Source organism: Balaenoptera physalus (assembly GCF_965194825.1).
Source record: "Balaenoptera physalus genome assembly, chromosome: 1".
In the NCBI taxonomy this organism is placed as follows: Eukaryota; Metazoa; Chordata; class Mammalia; order Artiodactyla; family Balaenopteridae; genus Balaenoptera; species Balaenoptera physalus.
Window position 1 is genome coordinate 84,458,976 of NC_138882.1, and position 20,419 is coordinate 84,479,394.

The 20,419-nt window shown below is 40.6% G+C and overlaps 1 protein-coding gene across 5 annotated transcripts in view; it reads left to right on the forward strand.

Annotated features, from left to right (window-relative positions):
• The window catches only part of GATAD2B (GATA zinc finger domain containing 2B), an 84,236-nt gene that overhangs the window by 59,350 nt on the left and 4,467 nt on the right, over nucleotides 1-20,419 (forward strand). For 3 of the 5 annotated variants that reach the window (XM_082435752.1, XM_082435751.1, XM_082435749.1), the window contains 9 exons: nucleotides 10,102-10,437; nucleotides 14,418-14,547; nucleotides 15,226-15,357; nucleotides 15,669-15,797; nucleotides 16,254-16,424; nucleotides 17,115-17,430; nucleotides 18,448-18,650; nucleotides 19,581-19,691; nucleotides 19,849-19,966. In XM_082435752.1, coding sequence (XP_082291878.1) covers nucleotides 10,103-10,437; nucleotides 14,418-14,547; nucleotides 15,226-15,357; nucleotides 15,669-15,797; nucleotides 16,254-16,424; nucleotides 17,115-17,430; nucleotides 18,448-18,650; nucleotides 19,581-19,691; nucleotides 19,849-19,966 — 1,645 coding nt within the window. In that variant the 5' untranslated portion in view covers nucleotide 10,102. Of the gene's footprint in view, nucleotides 1-10,101; nucleotides 10,438-14,417; nucleotides 14,548-15,225; nucleotides 15,358-15,668; nucleotides 15,798-16,253; nucleotides 16,425-17,114; nucleotides 17,431-18,447; nucleotides 18,651-19,489; nucleotides 19,692-19,848; nucleotides 19,967-20,419 lie in introns of those variants that run through there. The other 2 variants (XM_082435750.1, XM_082435753.1) reach the window with 2 other exon arrangements.

Below are 20,419 nucleotides of genomic sequence, written 5' to 3' on the forward strand. Positions count from 1 at the left end.
CCATTGTATATATGTACCACAACTTCTTTGCTTCTGTTTTATGTTTTGGTTTTTTGGCCGTGAAGCATGTGGGATCTTAGCTCCCGGACCAGGGATCGAACCCGCACCCCCTGCATTGGAAGGCAAAGTCTTAACCACTGGACCGCTAAGGAAGTCCCTTTATAGTAGTTTTGAGCAATTTGATTATGATGTCCCTTGGTGTAGTTTTTATCATGTTTCTTGTGCTTCGGGTTTTTTGAGGTTCTTGTATTTGTAGGTTTATAGTTTTCATCATTTATTCATTTTGACTGTTTTTTCTTTTCTTTATTCTTCTTTTGGCTGTGTTGGGTCTTAGTCGCTGCACGCAGGCTTTCTCTAGTTGTGGCGAGCAGGAGCTACTCTTTGTTGCGGTAGGCGGGCCTCTAATTGCAGTGGCTTTTCTTGTTGCGGAGCACAGGCTCTTGGCATGCGGGCTTCAGTAGCTGTGGTGCACGGACTTAGTTGCTCTGTGGCATGTGTAGTTGTGATGCACGAACTTAGTTGCTCTGCGGCATGTGGGATCTTCCTGGACCAGGGATGGAACCGATGTTCCCTGCATTGGCAGGCGGATTCTTAACAACTGTGCCACCAGGGAAGTCCTCATTTTGGCCATTATTTGTTCATATATTTTTTTTTTGTGCACTTTATCTCTCTCCTCTCTTTGAGGGACTCCAATTATCTGTATACTAGGCTACTTAAAGTTGTCCCCTTGTCCCCTGAGACTCTTCTTATTTTTTCTTTTTTTTCTATCTTTGATTTTATTTCATTTTTAAAGATTTTTTTGATGTGGACCATTTTTAGTCTTTATTGAATTTGTTACAATATTGCTTCTTTTTTTTTTAACATCTTTATTGGAGTATAATTGCCTTACAATGGTGTGTTAGTTTCTGCTTTATAACAAAGTGAATCAGCTATACGTATACATATATCCCCATATCTTCTCCCTCTTGCGTCTCCCTCCCACCCTCCCTATTCCACCCCTCTAGGTGGTCACTGCTTCTGTTTTTATGTTTTGGTTTTTTGGCCGTGAGATCTTAGCTCCCTGACCAGGGATTGAACCTGCACCCCCTGCATTGGAACCAAAGTCTTAACCTCTGGACTGCCAGGGAAGTCCATCTTTGTTTGATTTTAGATAATATTTATTGCTATGTCTTCTGGTTCAGTAGTCTTTTTTTCCTGTAATATCTAATCTGCTTAGTATCATCCATTGTACTTTTTAACATCTTTATTGAGGTATATTTCACATACCATAAAATTCACCCATTTATATACAGTTCAGTGGTTTTAGTATAGTCACAGAGTTGTGCAACTGTTACCACAATCTAAGATTAGCACGTGTTCATCACTCCAAAAAGAACCTGCCTACCCTTTAGCAGTCATTCCCTGTTTTGCCCCTCTCCTCAGCCCTAGGCAACCACTAACTGCTTTTCTGTTTCCATAGATTTGCCTATTCTGGACTTTTCATATAAATGGAATCATACAATATAAGGCCTTTTGTGTCTGGCTTCCTTTACTTAGCATAATGTTTTCAGGGTTCATCTATGTTATAACATGCATCAGCACTTCATTCCTTTTTATGGCTATTATACATGGTATATGTACATACAACGACTTTATATCCATTGTATGGATATACCACATTTTGTTTATCTGTTCATCAGTTAATGGACATTTGGATTGTTTCTACTTTTTGGCTATTGTGAATAATGCCGCTGTGAGCACTCGTGTACAGGTTTTTGTGTAGAGATAATGTTTTTGGTGCTCTTGGGTATATATCTAGCAATGGAATTGCTAGGTTATATGGTAACTCTATGTTTAACTTTGTGAGGAACTGCCAAGCTCTTTTCCAAAGGGATTGTGCCATTTTACATTCCTACCAGCAGTGTGTGAAGATTCCAGTTTCTCTACATGCTGAATACTTAACCTGTCTTTTTTTATGATAGCCATCTTTCTGCAGTTCTTACTTCTATGGTACTCTGTCCTTTTTGAAATCTAGCTGCCTTTGTCTCACTGTACGCTTACACCCTCATCTCCCTCTCTTGAACTCAGGAGTCTGCCTGGCGCTGCCTCATTTCCCCCTCCCCACATCATGTCCTAGAAACTCTCCTATGGCAGAGTTCCCTGGCAGTCCAGTGGTTAAGGCTCTGCGCTTCCACTGCGGGGAGTGCGGGTTCCATTCCTGGTCAGGGAACTATGATCCCACATGCCATGAGGCCAAAAAATAAATAAATAAAAGGGTTTTTTTTTTAAAAAAGAAAGAAACTCTCCTATGGCAATAAACGAGTGCAGTTGTAGAGCTCACCTCATTTGTTTCCTGTCCCTCTGGGATCACTATCCTTTGTTGCCTGATGTCCAGTGTCTTGAAAAACCTCGTTTCATGTATTTTGTCTGGAGTTTTTTTGTTATTTCAGGTGAGAGGGCAAATCTGTCCTGTGTTACAGAATCTTGGCCAGAAGTGGAAATCACAGCATTGGTTTAAACATCGACATATTGGTGCCTAAATGTTGAATTGGAGAATGATTACTAAATCAAATATTTTTGCTGTGGAGTTCTACACAGCAGTTAAAACAAATGAACTAGTGCTTCATGTATTTACTTGGATAAATTTTAAATATTAAAAAATTAAACATTGAAAAGCAAAATGAAAAAGGATACATACAAGAGCTACTTTTTTTTTTTTTTTTTTATTTGGCTGTGCCAGGTCTTAGTTCAGTGTGCGGGAATCTTTTAGCTGCGGCATGTGGAATCCCAGCTGCAGCAGGTGGGATCTAGTTCCCTGACCAGGGATCAACCCGGGTCCCCTGCACTGGGAGCACGGAGTCCTAGCCACTGGACGGCCAGGGAAGTTCCAAGAGCTACTTTTAAAAATACACGAAGTAGGGAATTGTTTAGGTGCGGTGCGGCCTAAACAAACAAATGAATAAATAAATACTATACTATGTACTATTTATGGTTACATATATATGTAATAGAATGATAACAAATCCATCATAATGCCTTTCTCTGGGAAGGGAAGAAGGGAGGGTAGAGAATGGTTTGGTGGGAAAGTGACACAGAGTGCTTCAAGTGTATCTGTAAAGTTTAATTCACTAAAAATAAATTAATATTTCTGTAATGTGATTAAATGAGGGAATAAATATAAAGGGCCTTGTACATTGCCTAGTAAATAAAAGGCAGCTCAGTAGATATTAATTCATTTTGCTCACCTCTATCCCTCCTCTTCCCTCTCAGGATCTTCTAAAAGTTTTCGCTGCAGACCTGTATTTTGATTTGGGGCTAACAGTGAGTCAAAAACTTGACAAGCATGAATCTAAAGCTTTGTCACCATCTGGCCATTCTTGTTTTTTACAACAGTCAACAGTAAATTTAAAGCTGGACATTTTTCTGCTGTAATTGTTGGACACAATTAACTACTCTCCTTTAATTTGTTGACACGTCATGCTTTCCTAGTTTCCCCCTAGCTCTCTTAGTTTCCTCTGACCAGCCAATCCTTAAATGTAGGTATTGCCCAAGGTTCTATCCTTGGCTCTTTTCCTTCTGAGTATATATTCATTTCTTTTTCTGGACAGTTTCACTCATCCCTGTACATTACTTCAATTACCTCCTTTACCTGTTCAAATATTTATCTCCAGCTGTGGCCTGAACTCTGGCTCTCTTGTTTGTGTGCCATGTATCCACCTGTTTATTGGATATCTCCACTTTGATTTCATTTCAGCACTTCTGACAGAGTTATCTATTCTTTAGGATATTTTCAGTTTAGGTAACAGAAAACCCAGTTCATACTGGCTTAAACATTAAAGGAATTTATTGGTCTGTGTAACAGGACTAGCTTCAAAGTAGTTTGATCTGGTGGCACAGCTATGTAATTAGCTCTCCTCTCAGTATTCTACTGTGCACAGTGTCTGCTTTATCTGCAAGCTGCCTTCCCTCATGGTCACAAGATGGCTGCCAATAGCAGCACACCAGTGTTACATATTTTCTCATTCAGAGGAGGATAATAAAATTGATAGGACTTGGTGACTTAGATTTAAGAGTCTGGAAAAGTCAAAGATGATTTCCAGGCTTCTAGCTTTTGCCTCTGGATGAATTGAATTCTCTTCATTATGAGGAAGAAAAGCAGGATATAGGGAAGGCAGAGGAAATGAGTTCTTGTAACATCTAAGTACTTTAGTTATATGCACGTCTGTCTCCTATCAGAATGAAATTGTTAAAGACAGTGACCTGGTCTTTTTTCACCTTTACTCCTAGTACCTAACCCTGAACTTGGCACATAGTATATATGTAATGTCTGGGGGGGAATGGATGTGTTAGATGCATGTGCAAATACATGAATACACAACACTGCTTCTTAAGATTCTCTCTCTGAGTAGCGAGATGTACTGTGTAATCGATTTTTTTTTTTTGAAATAGCTGTAAAATGTATAATAGATTTTTGAAGTGAGCTAGACCTGCGTTGGAATTCCAGATTCACTATCCAAAGCTTTGCAGTCTTGGGATACTTGATTTGACACTTTTTCCCACCTCTAAAGTAGAAATAGTATCACTTAGTAACTTGTTGAGGTAATTTAAATAAGAATACATAATAAAGTAGCTAGTAGCATGTTTGACTTTTAAGTAGATACTTAAGAAATATTAGTTATTATTTGCAGCCCAGAAGAAACAAAAAAGTTGGATTAGGCATTAAAAGGCAACATACAACATTCATTTTACAGAATTTTTGTTTTACTTTTTGGAGAGGAATTTGTGTGTGACAAACTTACATTGAATATTATTTTTACAACTTTATTGGAGTATAATTTAAGTGTATGATTCAGTGATTTTTTTTTTTTTTTTAAAGTAAATGTGCAGGGACTTCCCTGGTGGTCCAGTGGTTAAGACTCCTTGCTACCAGTGCAGGGGGTATGGGTTCAGTCCCTGGTCAGGGAACTAATATCCCACATGACTCGTGGCGCAGACAATAAGTAGATAGATAGATAGAGTTGTGCGGCTGTCACTACAATCAAGTTTTAGATCACCCCCAAAAGATCACTTTTGCCCATTTTTAATCAGTCTCTATTACATTGGATTCTTTTTATTGTGGCAAAATATACATAAAATAAAATTTACTATTTTAAACATTTTAAAGTGTACAGTTCAGCTATGAGTACTTTCGCAGTGTTGTGCAGCCATCACTACTATCCATTTAAGAACTTTTTCTTCATCCCAGAGACATTGTTCCCATTAAATAATAACTCCTTACTACCTTCTCTCCACCCCCAGCCACTGATAGCCTCTATTCTGCTTTTTCTCTATGAATATGCCTATTTTAGGTACCTCATATAAGTGGAACCATAAAATACTTGCCCTTCTGACTAAGTAAAGTCAGTGTCTGGCTGACTTTACTTAGTATGATTGTTTTCAAGATTCATCCATATTTCATTGGATTTTGAAGCAGGCATGGCTGTGAGTACATAAAGTTGGGCCAGTAAAGTCAAGAGTGGGCAATGAAATTTTGGTCAGAGTTCTCAAGCCATCTATTGAGAAAGATTACTTACCTCAGACATTCAAATATCTGGTTCTGGTTTTTCCCAACTTCCAGTGTACCCATTTATGTCATTATAATAAAGAGGAAATTTTTTGAACTGATTTCAGCTATTCGTAGAACTATCAGTTGAAGAAGCCAACCTAATGATGGCATCCCAAATTCCATTCAGCTCCAGGTTGTTGAATTTTGCCATTTTGTCATATACTTTCAGTGCTCATAAATATAATTTATCTCAAAACTTAGAACACTGTACTGTGTTAATATACACTCATATATTTTGCTGTGTACTTTTCTGAAGTACTTTTTTCATCTAGGTCTATAATTAGTTGAGTGATAGACTTTTTTTTTTTCTTTTTAAAGAAGGGTTTCTATTTATTTATTTATTTAGGCTGTGTTGGGTCTTCGTTTCTGTGCGAGGGCTCGCTCTAGTTGTGGCAAGCTGGGGCCACTCTTCATCGCGGCCTCTCTTGTTGCGGAGCACAGGCTCCAGACGTGCAGGCTAAGCAGCCGTGGCCCACGGGCCCAGCCGCTCCGCGGCACGTGGGATCCTCCCAGACCAGGGCTCGAACCCGTGTCCCCTGCACTAGCAGGCAGACTCCCAACCCCTGCGCCACCAGGGAAGCCCAAGTGACAGACTTTTTACCATCTGCAACTCCTCATGGTATTCTCAATCATACTCTCAATATGAGGTGTTGATCAAGTTACCCAAGACATTGTTATTGTAGAGTTAGGGCTTAAATTTTTTTTTTTTGTTTTTAAACATAGGCGTAGAGGATCCTGCCCTAGACTGCACCTTTTGCTCGGGGAAGGTTTTTTGTTTTGTTTTTTTTTTTTTTTAATTAATTAATTAATTTATTTTTGGCTGCGTTGTGTCCTTGTTTCTGTGCGAGGGCTTTCTCTAGTTGCGGCAAGTGGGGGCCACTCTTCATCGCAGTGCGCGGGCGTCTCACTATCCTGGCCTCTCTTGTTGCGGAGCACAGGCTCCAGACGCGCAGGCTCAGTAGTTGTGGCTCACGGGCCCAGTTGCTCCGCGGCATGTGGGATCTTCCCAGACCAGGGCTCGAACCCATGTCCCCTGCATTGGCAGGCAGACTCTCAACCACTGCGCCGCCAGGGAAGCCCAGGGCTTAACTTTTGATGTTCTGTAGCATTCAACTTTCCAGTCACTCCATCTGGGGGTATTTTTTAAAGGTAAACCACTTCAGAAGTAACACGTGTCAAAATAAGAAATCTTTGGGGAACCTGCAGCTAAAGAATGTTTATATATGCTATAATATGTTTCATATTTATAGCTGTTAAAAGAGAATTAAGAGGATATGGAGAAATTGGAACCCTCATAACCCTGGCGGGCCCAGTGGTTAAAACTGTGCTTCCGGGCTTCCCTGGTGGCACAGTGGTTGAGAATCTGCCTGCCAATGCAGGGGACACGGGTTCGAGCCCTGGTCTGGGAAGATCCCACATGCCGCGGAACAACTGGGCCCGTGAGCCACAACTACTGAGCCTGCGCGTCTGGAGCTTGTGCTCCGCGACAAGAGAGGCCACGATAGTGAGAGGCCCGTGCACCGCGATGAAGGGTGGCCCGCACTTGCCGCAACTAGAGAAAGCCCTCGCACAGAAACGAAGACCCAACACAGCCATAAAAACAAAAACAAAAACAAAAAACTGCGCTTCCACTGCAGGGGGCATGGGTTTGATCCCTGGTTGGGGAACTAGGATCCCACCTGCCACATGGTGCGGCCAAAAAAAGTGGGAAACAAACCAAATGTCTGTAAATTGATAAATGAATAAAATATTATATATTCATACAATGGAATATCATTGGGCCATAAAAAATATGAAATAATGAATGATATATGCTATAACATGAATGAACCTTAAAAACATAATGCTAGTGGATAGGGAGGGTGGGAGGGAGATGCAAGAGGGAGGAGATATGGGGATATATGTATATGTATAGCTGATTCACTTTGTTATAAAGCAGAAACTAACACACCATTGTAAAGCGATTATATTCCAATAAAGATGTTAAAAAAAAAACCCATAATACTAAGTGAAAGAAGTCAGTCACAAAAGACCACATAATGTATGATTTCATTTATATAAAAAGTCCAAAAAATGGGCGGAAGACCTAAATAGATATTTCACCAAGGAAGACATACACAGATGGCCAATAGGCATATGAAGAGATACTCAACATCACTAATTATTAGAGAAATGCAGGTCAAAACTACAGTGAGGTATCACCTCACGCTGGTCAGAATGGCCATTATCAAAAAAGCTAGAAACAATAAATGCTGGAAAGGGTGTGGTGAAAAGGGAACCTTCCTACACTGTTGGTGGGAATGTAAATTGATACAACCACTATGGAAAACAGTATGGAGGTTCCTTAAAAAACTAAAAATAGAACTACCATATGACCCAGTAATCCCACTCCTGGGCATATACCCTGAGAAAACGGTAATTCAAAAAGAGTCACGTACCACAATGTTCATCGCAGCTCTATTTACAATAGCCAGGACATGGAAGCACCCTAAGTGTCCATCGACAGATGAATGGATAAAGAAGATGTGTGGCATATATACAATGGAATATTTCTCAGCCATAAAAAGAAACCAAATTGAGTTATTTGTAGTGAGGTAGATGGACCTAGAGTCTGTCATACAGAGTGAAGTAAGTCAGAAAAACAAATACTGTATGCTAGCACATATATATGGAATCTTAAAAAAAAAAAAAGTTACTGATGAACCTAGTTGCAGGGCAGGAATAAAGAGGTAGACATAGAGAGTGGACTTGATGACATGGGGTGGGAGGACGAAGCTGGGGTGAAGTGAGAGTATCATCGACGTATGTATACTACTGAATGTAAAATAGTTGGCTGGTGGGAGGCAACAGCATAGCACAGGGAGGTCAGCTCGGTGCTTTGCAGTGACCTAGAGAGGGGTGGGATAGGGAGGATGGGAGGGAGGCTCAAGAGGGAGGGGATATGGGAACATGTTTATGCATATGGCTGATTTGCTTTGTTGTACAACAGAAACTAACACAGTATTGTGAAGCAATTATACTCCAATAAAGAGCTCTTAAAAAAAAAAAAAGTCCAAAATAGGCAAATTTAGGGACAGAAAGTAAATTAGTGGGGGATAGAGGTGAAGGGGGAAGAGAGTGACTGCTAATGGGTATGGGTTTTTTTAAGGAGGAGATAATGAAAATGTTCTAATACTGATTGTGGTGATGGTTGCACAACTCTGTGGATACACTGAAAACCACTTAATCATACACTTTAAATAGGTGAACTGTATGATATGTGAATTATATCTCAACAAAGCTGTTCTTTAAAAAAGAGAAAGAGAATTAAGAAACATTACCTGAAAATTCAGAGATCTGAGTTCTGACTTTTCTCTGGTCTCCAAAAGGTCTGTTTCCTCTTGCTGGAAATTCTTTTGTTGGTTACTGTTTTTCCTCATTATAACTAGAAGAAAATCAGATAGCTCTTATTTTACTCTGCACTGCAGGAAGGAAGATGTCTCAAGTGCATACATATTTTTCTTTGCAAGAGCACCAGTTAACATCGGTAATCTTCTCTGTCTTACTACTTGAATCTGTGAATTATCAAGCCTGATCTTGTATCTTAGGTGTGGTAGTCATATCCTGAGGGTATAGGAATTAAATTTTGTTGAGCCCTCTTCCAAGTGCCCACTTTTACAGATGAAGTTGAGACTTGGGGCGGTAAAGTAACTTATTAAATATTTGACCTTGTAAAAGTAGCAGTTTGAACCTATGTTTTGATGACTCAAAAATTTTTCTTTCCAGTGTCACATTGCTTTTTCCTACCAGAAAGATAACCCTGGATTTAAAAGTGCTGGAGAAATTATGTGTCTAGATTTTGTTAGTGTAAAAAATCAAAATGAGAAGGACAAATGATAATGAGCTTGTCTGTAATAACTTTGCTGTATGAGTAAAGAAAATATTACCTTTTATCAGCCTGAGTTCTTCATTAAACAACGCCAAGATACTGAATTTATATAGAATTGAGGGCAAATAACAATGGGCCCCTCTGACCCTTGCTGTGTCCAGAAAACTGAGGCTTCCTGTTAGATGCCCTTGGTCTCCATCAGTAACATAGACCAATTAAAGATATGCATGGGTGACCTGAGGAACTTCCCATTCATAAAAGAGTCTTCTCCAGGAGAAGAATTTGGTATGAGAATTAAAACCAAAGCATCTGACTTCTGAGCATGCATGCACAGAAAGCCAGTCACAAAAGAATGTTTACTTTTTTGAGAGATGTAGGCTCTTAATGGACTATCCAGGTGAGAATGGTGTTTGGTTTCAGGCATCTATACAGTAAGAACCTCAGTGACTGGAAAGCGTTTGAAGTTTACTTTCACTGCTGAGGTTGAGAGATGAAATCTCCTTTAATATAGATCATCTAGGAAGTTATAGGGTAGAATGTTAGCTCAGTTAACTTTGACCTTCCATGTATATACCTATGATTCTTCTTTCCTTATGGACTATTTAAGGGACTTTATTCTGATAAAGCATTTGTATATTTCTTTCCATAGGATGGATAGAATGACAGAGGATGCTCTTCGCCTGAATCTGTTGAAGCGGAGCTTGGACCCAGCTGATGAGCGAGATGATGTTTTGGCTAAGCGACTCAAAATGGAGGGGCACGAGGCCATGGAACGTCTGAAAATGTTGGCACTGCTCAAACGGAAGGATTTGGCAAATCTTGAAGTGCCACATGAGTTACCCACCAAACAGGATGGCAGTGGTGTCAAGGGCTATGAAGAGAAGCTCAATGGGAATCTCAGGCCTCATGGAGACAACAGGACTGCTGGAAGGCCAGGCAAAGAAAACATCAATGATGAGCCTGTGGATATGAGTGCTAGACGGAGGTATGGCTTAGTTCAGCTGCCTCCATAGATAGGGTCTTCTCATAAACTACGCCTATGAAAAAGGAATGACTTCCAATGAGAGGAGGGTGTTTTTCATCTTAAAGCTTCTTGAATGAAGACGTATCTGTGCTATCTGGCTTGACCGTGAATTCCTCTTGTTTCTAGATGAAACTAGGTGCCTCCAAAAATTATTACCCTTAAGATAAAGTGGCCATTTCTGGATAAAGGAGGCACTAAGAGTTGATACCCCAATTAGAAGCGAGTTAATATACACTTTCACTCTAATCTTATGGCCATTTTAGGAGGGAAGAACAGCCTTTTCTTCAGATCATCCCAAGAGTTTTAGGGATGTGTTTATTATGGAGACCCAGCTTTTATTACATCAAAGAGCATGGGCCTGTCTTTTCTTGTGTCAACAAGGAACTTTATGTGCTAATCCTCTACATTCTTACTTCATTTGTGCCACATTCCCCAAGCCCCATATGTGCATACACGTTCACTTATATGAGTACACTCATGCTTGTGCTGTTTCTCTCTTTCTCATACATACGCACAGCACACAAGCACATGTTTTCACAGGTCTTGGTCAAGGTTGAGTACTTGGAACTGTGGAGAACACAATATAAAGAGGTACCAAGAACTGGCTGAGGTTAGAGTCTACCTGAACAGTGAATCATAGTATAGACAGCCCTAATTTTAAGAACATTCAGATTATTCATGGTTCAGAAACACCTGATAGACATGAGAATTACTCTTCACTGTTCAGTTGCCCTCCAGTTGACCTTGCTGACTTTGTCCTAGGACTGATCTAAAGCAGGATCCTTAAGAAGCTGGACTGATGCAGAAAGAAGAAAAAAGGAAGGAATGGTTTACAATCTTACTTGGGTTTCTTTCTCTACCTTTTTAATGTTTACTTATTAGTATTGTCCCAGAATTATTTTTTTAAACCACACCTAGTAGGGGAACATTGTCTTGGTAATAGCATTAAAACCCTTAGGAAACTTCAGGTAAGTTCTCTAGTGGTTGTGGAAGAAGAGAAAAATTCTTGGGAGCTATACATAGTATCGGCAGAGTATTATGAAAGTAGATTAATCCTTAGATCCTTTTAGAAAAAAAGAAAGTAGGTGAATGAGATAATGCACCTGAGTAACCCACTTGCCCCATAATCACCCTTAACCTTCTGGGGCAGATGACTAATACTACTTCACTGGGGACAATGAAGAGGAGAAATGTTAGGTGGATTCCTTACATGCACATTGGAACTGAAAATGTGTTTTTCATAGAAACATTGTTACACATTTTGATAAGATCTCAGTTCTGTTGGAATTACAGTATATCACAGATAAATTCTGTATTGAAAAGAGTACCCTGAAAACTCTACCAGTGTGTTTAATTTTATTAGAGGAATGAACTTTTGAAACTTGATTCTTTGGAAACTGGGAACTATTTTTAATGGTCTCCAGGAAAAGAGGCTTGATGTAAACCATCTAGATCCCCATTCTGCGTGAAAAAATAGGCCCTATCTGCCCTGTCGTCCTTCTTCCCTTTCACCAGACCAGATATACTGACAGCTATTTCCACTTAGCCTCAAGCTTATTGTAAGAATGAACAAGACTGATAGATTGCTCAGCATGGAGAACAATGGTTTATTTGATGTGGATAAAAAAGGAGGAGGGAATTGGAATTTAAAAGCAGAAAGAAGGAAGGGCTCTTGATGTGATAGCCATAATTGCCTAAATATCTTTTTTGCCATCAGTTGGGCAAGTTATGATGTCTGTGAAATAAGATATGCATGAAACCAACACTCCTTATGTTTTGGAATGCTGTCGAGACGTAGCATTTTTCTTTCTGGTTTTGTTTTTACTACCTGGATAAGGATTAGGAGTTTTATAGTTTCTGGGAATCTGCCAGTCTGAGTCACAAAATGATGTCAGCAGCAAGTCTGGCTTTTAATATTATCTAATTGGTAGGGTTTCATACTTAAGAACACCAAATATTGTAAATCGTATATGTGTTTGGGAAAGTAGCAAAATAATTTCTGTCCCCGGAAAAGCTTAATAAATGAGGCCAGAATTCCAGGTCAAAAGTTAAAAAAAAAACATTTGAGGAATGAAACTTGACTTGGGCTTTGCCTTACCTGTGCTATCTATCTAATGTGAGTCTGATTATATCTGGGAATAAAATATCATTTAGGGTTTTCTCAGATACAACTTCCTCACAAATGTCGCTCAATTCCAAAATCTCCACGTAGGAATGTCTCTGCTTGTCCTGTTGCTGGACAGTCCTTAAGCAGTAGGTGGCACTCATTTGAGCAAGGAAGAATTCCTTAGGTTAGAAATAATCTGTGAGGTGTGTATCTAGCCAGGACCAGGATGGAAAGAGTTCTGACTGTCGATGTAAGCATTGGGGAATCATGTAGAAGAAGTAGAAATCTACCAGACCTCAAAGTTGTTCACCCATGTTCTTGTTAGGGATGGGGAAGGGGGGGCATGAAGGAATATAGAAATGATAAGTAAAAATTCAAACTCTTCATTTAGGCCTGACCATTACTCCAGGAACTTTGGGTTAGAGAATGGAAGGTTCTTTTTTCCCTGTAGTGACTTCTTTTTCTGTAAGCCTACATTCTCAGCTTGCTGTGTCTGTGAGCAGTGGTTATAGAGTGATCCAGACAAACTTAATAGTTCCCAAGATAGTCATTATTATCACTGTCTCCCTACTTTATTTCCTCAGCTAAATTTGCTTGGTTTAGTAACTCAGTTTTACCCTGTTGAGGAATTGAATGCCTATCCCAACCATCCAGGGTGCCTTGTTCAAAAGGCATCCAAGTCCCAACAGTACCTGAGACAAGAGGCCCTGAGAAATGGTCAGAGGCTCTCAGGACTATAAAGATCTGTGGTTATAAAAGGTTTGAGTTACCTGTTTAAATAAGATCTAAGAACACATTGTTTTAGACCTACATACTCCTGACTACACTATAGATCTCAAAGAAGTAGGGTCAGCGAAGATAACTCTGAGTTAAGAAATCAGAGGAGAGTTAGAGGATATGGTCGCTGACTTGGGAACCTACGGCAATTAGAATTTGCAGGATTCTTGTTATCCAGGTCTTATGCAGTGAGTGTCATTTCTCATGATTTTAGAGGGACAAGATCCTCTTAAGGCTTGCCCCAGGAAGATCAAAACCAGAGTTGTCTAATAAATAGGATTGGCCATAAGGCATAGCCAGTGTGGAAGATTTAGATTCCAAAGTCATTTCTAGACAGTTTCTTTCTGAGGGAAGTTGCTAAGTAGAACTCGCAAGTAGATGCAAGTCCCATATATTTAATTCTGGAGTTTCAGTCCTCCAGAAGGCTGTAGACATTTATACTTAGCACTGTCCATTCCCTCAAGCCATTGACAACAGTACCTTCTTTTGGCCTTAACTCTTGACAGGATAGACTGTCAGTGGAGTTGTCATGTAACCTCCTTTCTTGTAAATTGTCAGATAGGCAGGACCATGTTATCAGTATCATGGGTTGCCTCCTTAGCGATGTGTCATCTGTATCTGGGGTGGACAAGTAGGCTCTGCTGCCTTTGTCTTTCTTCCCCTGTGAAGCTAACCATTTCCTTCTTGACCTTCTCTGTAACTAACAAGACAACCCAAAAGGAGACTGAGATATAAGGAAAACATTTGGAATTTTGATTAAAATCAGTGTGATAAAAACACTCATCTCTTTTTCCCATTCCTAAAGCCAGTCAGTGTCTTTCTGTCTGCATCTTCTGTAAGGAATTTAGATGGGAAAAATACTTTTGCTGAGGTTTTGTCATCACTTACATCTTGGTGTCTACTTTATCCTTTGATTTGGGTGTCTCTGTCTTTCCCTGGGTGAATCAGGACAGACTTAAGTTCCCTTGAATTTCTTTGGTCAGTGTAGAAAAGTTTTCTGAACTTTTCTATGAACTTTCACTGTTGGAAGTGCCTTAATTTTTCTTCTCTTGTCTAGTGAGCCAGACCGAGGAAGACTAACTCCCTCCCCAGACATCATTGTTTTGTCTGATAATGAGGCTTCCAGTCCCCGTTCCAGCTCCCGAATGGAAGAAAGACTCAAAGCAGCCAACCTAGAGATGTTTAAGGTAAAGAAAAGAAAGATTCCTTTCTTCATTTTTTGCTTCTACTATTCTCTTTAATTCCCTGAGAGTCCCATTTCTGGTTTTTTAGTGTTTACTTTTTGGATCTAAAAACTACCCATTGATGAAACTCTTCATATGTGATTCTCAACCTCAAAGGTGTGCCCTTTTAGAGGGAACTATTAGAATCAAGTGGAGAAGAGAGTTTGAAAACACATATTCAATATAATTTATCTTTGGAAAATGAAAACTTCATAATTCAAGTCATGTAAAGTAAACTCTTAGCTAGAAGGATACATTCTATACTCTATCCTGGGTCTCAGAATATGGAGGAATTCCTAAGTTTTCATGTATTTCTAGAGGAAACATGGCTTTAAAAGATTGAGAAACATTATTTTAAAGGAAAGCAATATCTCCCTTTGGCTGTTCTTCTATTTTGCCAGGAATCTGGTTAATTAGCATTTATATGTGGTCTCTTCTTTCATTCTGTAAGCAGTTTTTGAGTACCTACTGAATACCAGGCACTGTGCCAGACTGTGTGCTAGGGACACAAAGATAACAATTCCATTGCCCCTTGTGCTTCTTGTGGAAGGTGGAGGTTTGGGACCTCAAAGAAGAGATCATCTTGCAGGAAAGGACTCTGAGTAACTGCTGCCATAGCTGATAGTCTCCATGTTTCCTCAGGGGAAAGGCATTGAGGAACGGCAGCAGCTCATCAAGCAGCTGAGAGATGAGCTGAGATTGGAAGAAGCCCGACTGGTGCTGTTAAAGAAACTGAGACAGAGTCAGCTACAGAAAGAGAATGTCGTCCAGAAGGTACTGTGCCTGAGAAAGAAGGGACTAGCAGAAAGCAAAGAAAAACTGGTTTGAGAATGGGCTACCCCAGGTAGATTCAGCTGGGTGGCTCATTCTTCTCTGGTTCCATGGTTTTTAGTCTCTAGGAATAGTGATTTTTTTAAAATCTTGGGCCTTAATCAAGAAAACCGTGATTCTGTTTTTCTTATTTTCCCCTCTGGTCAACAGGAGCTTCAGACTGACAAGGAGTTTTGAAAGTCTAGAAGTGTACCAAATTTCTACCTCTGATTATTAGCCTTTTGCACTGTCTCATTTTCTCTTCTGTCTCCCAGACTCCAGTTGTACAGAATGCAGCATCTATTGTTCAGCCATCTCCTGCCCATGTGGGACAGCAAGGCCTCTCCAAGCTTCCATCCCGGCCTGGGGCCCAAGGGGTTGAACAGAATTTGAGGACATTGCAGGTATGTGACCCATAGGGTGATCTTAGTTTCAGGGGGCCCTGTTATCCTATCTCTGTTTTGGTGCTTTTGTGAAGATAATAGAAGAAACCTGGCCTTGATAGAGGTGTTTACCATAGATAGTCCTGTTGGTCCTTAATGGCATGATTTAGTCTGCAGTAGAAGGATGAATAACTAATCTTCCCACCGTAGTCTTTTCTTTTCCAGAGGTTTCCAGCTTAGCCCTTTTCTATAGAGGGTTAAATAGTTCATACCAAAGAAGCCAGGGAATTCCTAACCACTAATCAGGTTTTATAGTGGTGGTAGATTTATCCCCAAAGATCCTTAGACAAAATTACCAAGTCTGACTATGTTTCTGTGTTTCCACTTAGCTATGTATTATAGGCAGTGTTTTCTCTTTGGCATTTTGTGAAGCGTTTTACCTCTATGACTATATCTTTTCCTCTTCTTCCCGTTCAGGGTCACAGTGTTATCCGTTCAGCGACCAATACCACCCTCCCACACATGTTAATGTCTCAACGTGTGATTGCGCCAAACCCAGCCCAGCTACAGGGTCAGCGGGGCCCACCTAAGCCCGGCCTTGTACGCACCACAACACCCAATATGAATCCCGCCATCAATTACCAACCGGTAAGAGGGAGCCCTCATGGGGAAACAGAGAAATCTTTTATTTGCTTTCCCTGTTGAAAGGACCATAGATTTTAAGTTTGGGGACACTGAGAAACTCTAGGACAACAAAGGTAATTTTCGTGGGTTGACAGTGGTCCCAAAAGTGGAAACGCTGAGGAATTATGTAGTAGTAGAGAAGAAAGGTTATATGCAGCAGAGCAGCAGTAAGCTAAAATCTGCCTAGAAGAAAGAGAGAGAGGGATCTAAGGAATAAGAAGCATAAAGGATGCATGACAAAGCATCCCAAATCTTTATTTTTCTCTCAGCAGTTTTATTTTTATTTATTTATTTGGTTGCACTGGGTCTTAGTTGCAGCAGGCGGGCTCCTTAGTTGCAGCATGCATGTGGGATCTAGTTCCCTGACCAGGGATCGAACCGGGGCCCCCTGCATTGGGAGCGTGGAGTCTTAACCACTGTGCCACCAGAGAAGTCTCTCTCTCAGCAGTTTTAGTTCATAGCCACTATCATTCTCCTTTCTTATGTGCCAGAGTCCTTTTTCAGTGGAGAAGTTGGACGCCTCATGTCTTTTTCTGAGTTTGGGGGAAGCTAAGTAGTTCAGACTAGGATCAGATAGTGTCCTCTGCCACGAAAGTAAGAATTGGTTCTTTCTCCTACATACCATCACTGACCCCTATACTCAATCTATTTCAGCAGTCAAGTTCTTCTGTTCCCTGTCAGCGTACAACATCCTCTGCCATCTATATGAACCTTGCCTCCCATATTCAGCCAGGGACCGTGAACAGGGTGTCCTCACCGCTTCCTAGCCCCAGCGCCATGACTGATGCTGCCAACTCACAGGCTGCAGCCAAATTGGCTCTTCGCAAACAGCTGGAAAAGACACTCCTGGAGATTCCACCCCCTAAACCACCTGCTCCCTTGCTTCATTTCCTGCCTAGTGCAGCCAATAGTGAGTTCATCTACATGGTAGGCTTGGAAGAAGTCGTACAGAGTGTCATCGACAGCCAAGGTAAGGCTGTTTGTTGGTCAGTCTTTTTATCTAAACGAGAAGTTGCCAAACCTGGTTGATATGGGCAGAGTATTGCATGGTACTGTGTAATATTAAATAGTCTCTCTTTACTATTGCCAAACCACCTCCCGTCTCTGATTCGGAGACTGTTTAGGAGCAGCGTATCAAAAAGCTTTTTGTGTGTCTGTGTATCTTAGACTTAGTATTTTTGTTGTGTATTTTGTATATCTTGTCTATTTTTTGCAGTATATCGTTAGCTCTTTTAAATGTGCCTAGCGTGATGCATGCATAATTTGAAGACTAGAACACTTATTTTTACTGTTAGTGTTTATGTGGCATTGTGCTTGCATTATTATATTCAGTCCCTGCTGTTTGAGTGCTTTTAGTTGAGAAAATAGACTGATAAAGATAACTAGGACCACGTAAAAGCTGTAAACCAACACTGAACTATAAAGTATTAATAACATCACACAGTCTATTCTGACAAAAGTTATTAAGCCTGAATTTCTAAACATAAGGACTTAGGGGAACACCTGAGGAAAGTGCCTAAAGGGCTCAGTATTGGCTATAAACAGATCACAAAGTGAATAACTCAGACACTGATAGGTAAAAATTATGAATGTATATGATAGGGATAAGTGTGGTCTGAGGTAAAGAGATGCTAAGAAGCAAAAGTACTGGTTGAATTAGGTGGAGCCCTTTGACTGAACTGACACACATTTTCTTCTCAGTGTGGTGTAATAGGAAATCAGAAAACTTGGGTTCTTGTCCCAGCTTTGTCATTTGGAGCTATGTTTCTTAGACTTAGTTTCCTCATTCGTAAATGGGGATGGTACTGTCTAATTCCCTAAAGTGATGTTGTTGCAATCAAATGAAATAAAAGTATTTTATAAATTATAGAGTCTCTTTCTTAATTCAGCAGAGTAAACTCCTGGAGAAAGATCATCTGATGAAGAGAAACAGAGGAGATACAGAGGAAATGTGAAACCACTGATTATTCTTTTTGTTGGCATCTAGGGAAAAGCTGTGCCTCACTTCTGCGGGTTGAACCCTTTGTTTGTGCCCAGTGCCGCACAGATTTCACCCCTCACTGGAAGCAAGAAAAGAATGGTAAGATTCTATGTGAGCAATGTATGACCTCCAACCAGAAGAAGGCTCTAAAGGCAGAACACACCAACCGACTGAAAAATGCTTTTGTTAAAGCCCTACAGCAGGAACAGGTAAGAATTCTGACTGCTTCTCACCAGCCACCTGCCCAGGTTTGGTTTTCCCAAAAGACAGTTCTTTCTAGTTTAGAGGAGTTGTCTCTGTGATCCCCACAGTCCAGGTGATCTAGGTTTCTGAATCTAAGTTCCTAGAACCTAGAGGTCTGGGTTCCCTTTTTTTTCTTCTTACCATTCTGCCTTTTCCATTTCCATTTGACTGTTTCTGATTGGGTAAGAGCATAATGACATATGGCTGAGCTTAAGGGAAAGGGACAAAAGGCTTGAGACTCTTGGCTTTCCCTGGTAGTACTAAAGAATTCCTCTATTCTTGATTTTATTTCCTTAAACAAATGGATTTTGGTGAGAGGGATTTATATTTGTACTAGAAATCTCTTTGAGAGAAGTAATTATCTGCAGTCCATATTTGACAAAGAAATGACAAAGGAAAGGGTAGATTATAAAGTAGCCCAATGAAAATTAGTGGTTGCTAGTGTGTGTGAACTCTCATATAGTATTAATAGAATGAGAATATCTTGGAGTGGGGAAGATGTGTTGGGAAGCTCAGATTCTTTTCCACCCCACCGCCCATCAGACCCCTTTGGGTAGCATCATGGGTCTCCTGGAAAATGGGTAGACAAGAGTCAAAAAATAAAACTTAGTAACTCATCAGCCTTAATTAATTACATTAGTCAGCTCATCGCCACCACCCAGATCTCTCCAGCCAACTTCTGAGAGCCAGCTTTCTTGGAGAGAGGGATTCCTAATCATTGAAGTATGTAGGTTACTTGTGCCCAGAGATCTTAGTGCACCTACCCCACCAAACTCTTTTGCCTTTTCCATATCCCTCCAACTAGCTGGCAACATTAGAGATAAGAAGACCTCTAGGTTTTCTGGTTAGGAAATTGGGTGCTGTCCTGCCCAACTTGACCTGATGACTCCCAACAGGAAATTGAACAGCGATTACAGCAGCAGGCAGCACTCTCCCCCACTACGGCTCCAGCTGTGTCCAGTGTCAGTAAACAAGAGACCATAATGAGACATCATACGCTTCGACAGGTGAGGATTTCTCTTGAGGTTTTGTCAGCCATTTATCTCAATTTGTCCTTTCTTCTGCAGAAAATCATACTGCTCTTCTGTACTCCCATATCCTTACCTCCCCCTTACACCTTCCATCACGGTAAAGTTATGATCGCTTGTCTCCTCATCATTGCAGGCTCCACAGCCCCAAAGCAGTCTCCAGCGTGGTATACCCACGTCTGCCCGTTCCATGCTTTCCAACTTTGCACAGGCACCCCAGCTGTCTGTGCCAGGTGGCCTCCTTGGTATGCCAGGTAAGAAGGGTTGATCTGAGAACTTTTCTCAGGGATTGACTAATTAGTATGCAATTCTTTAGCAGCCCCTTTAGGTGAATTGTTCTTTCTTTTGTTTTCTGCTCTTTCTTTAGGCCCTACTCCCTTCACTCTTGTTATTTGGCAGAGGTTTGCTAAATCCATATTACATGCTAGGCACAGTACACTAGGGTTTTAGTGGTGAAAATGACACAGTCCTGTCTAGCGTACCCTCTTAGTGGGCATGTGGTTATTGATCTCTTTTGGCCAGAATAGCAGGGTTAACTGTCCTGATCCAGTTTGAATGACCCAGGGATGCTTCTTTACAGTCAGCAGCCCCAAAACCAAAGCAGATTCAGTAATTCCCTCTTTGTCTTGATTATTTTCCTCTCACCAGTTTTCTCTGACTCTTCTATACCATCAGGACTATGTTTATTATTCCTGGTAGGATTGAAG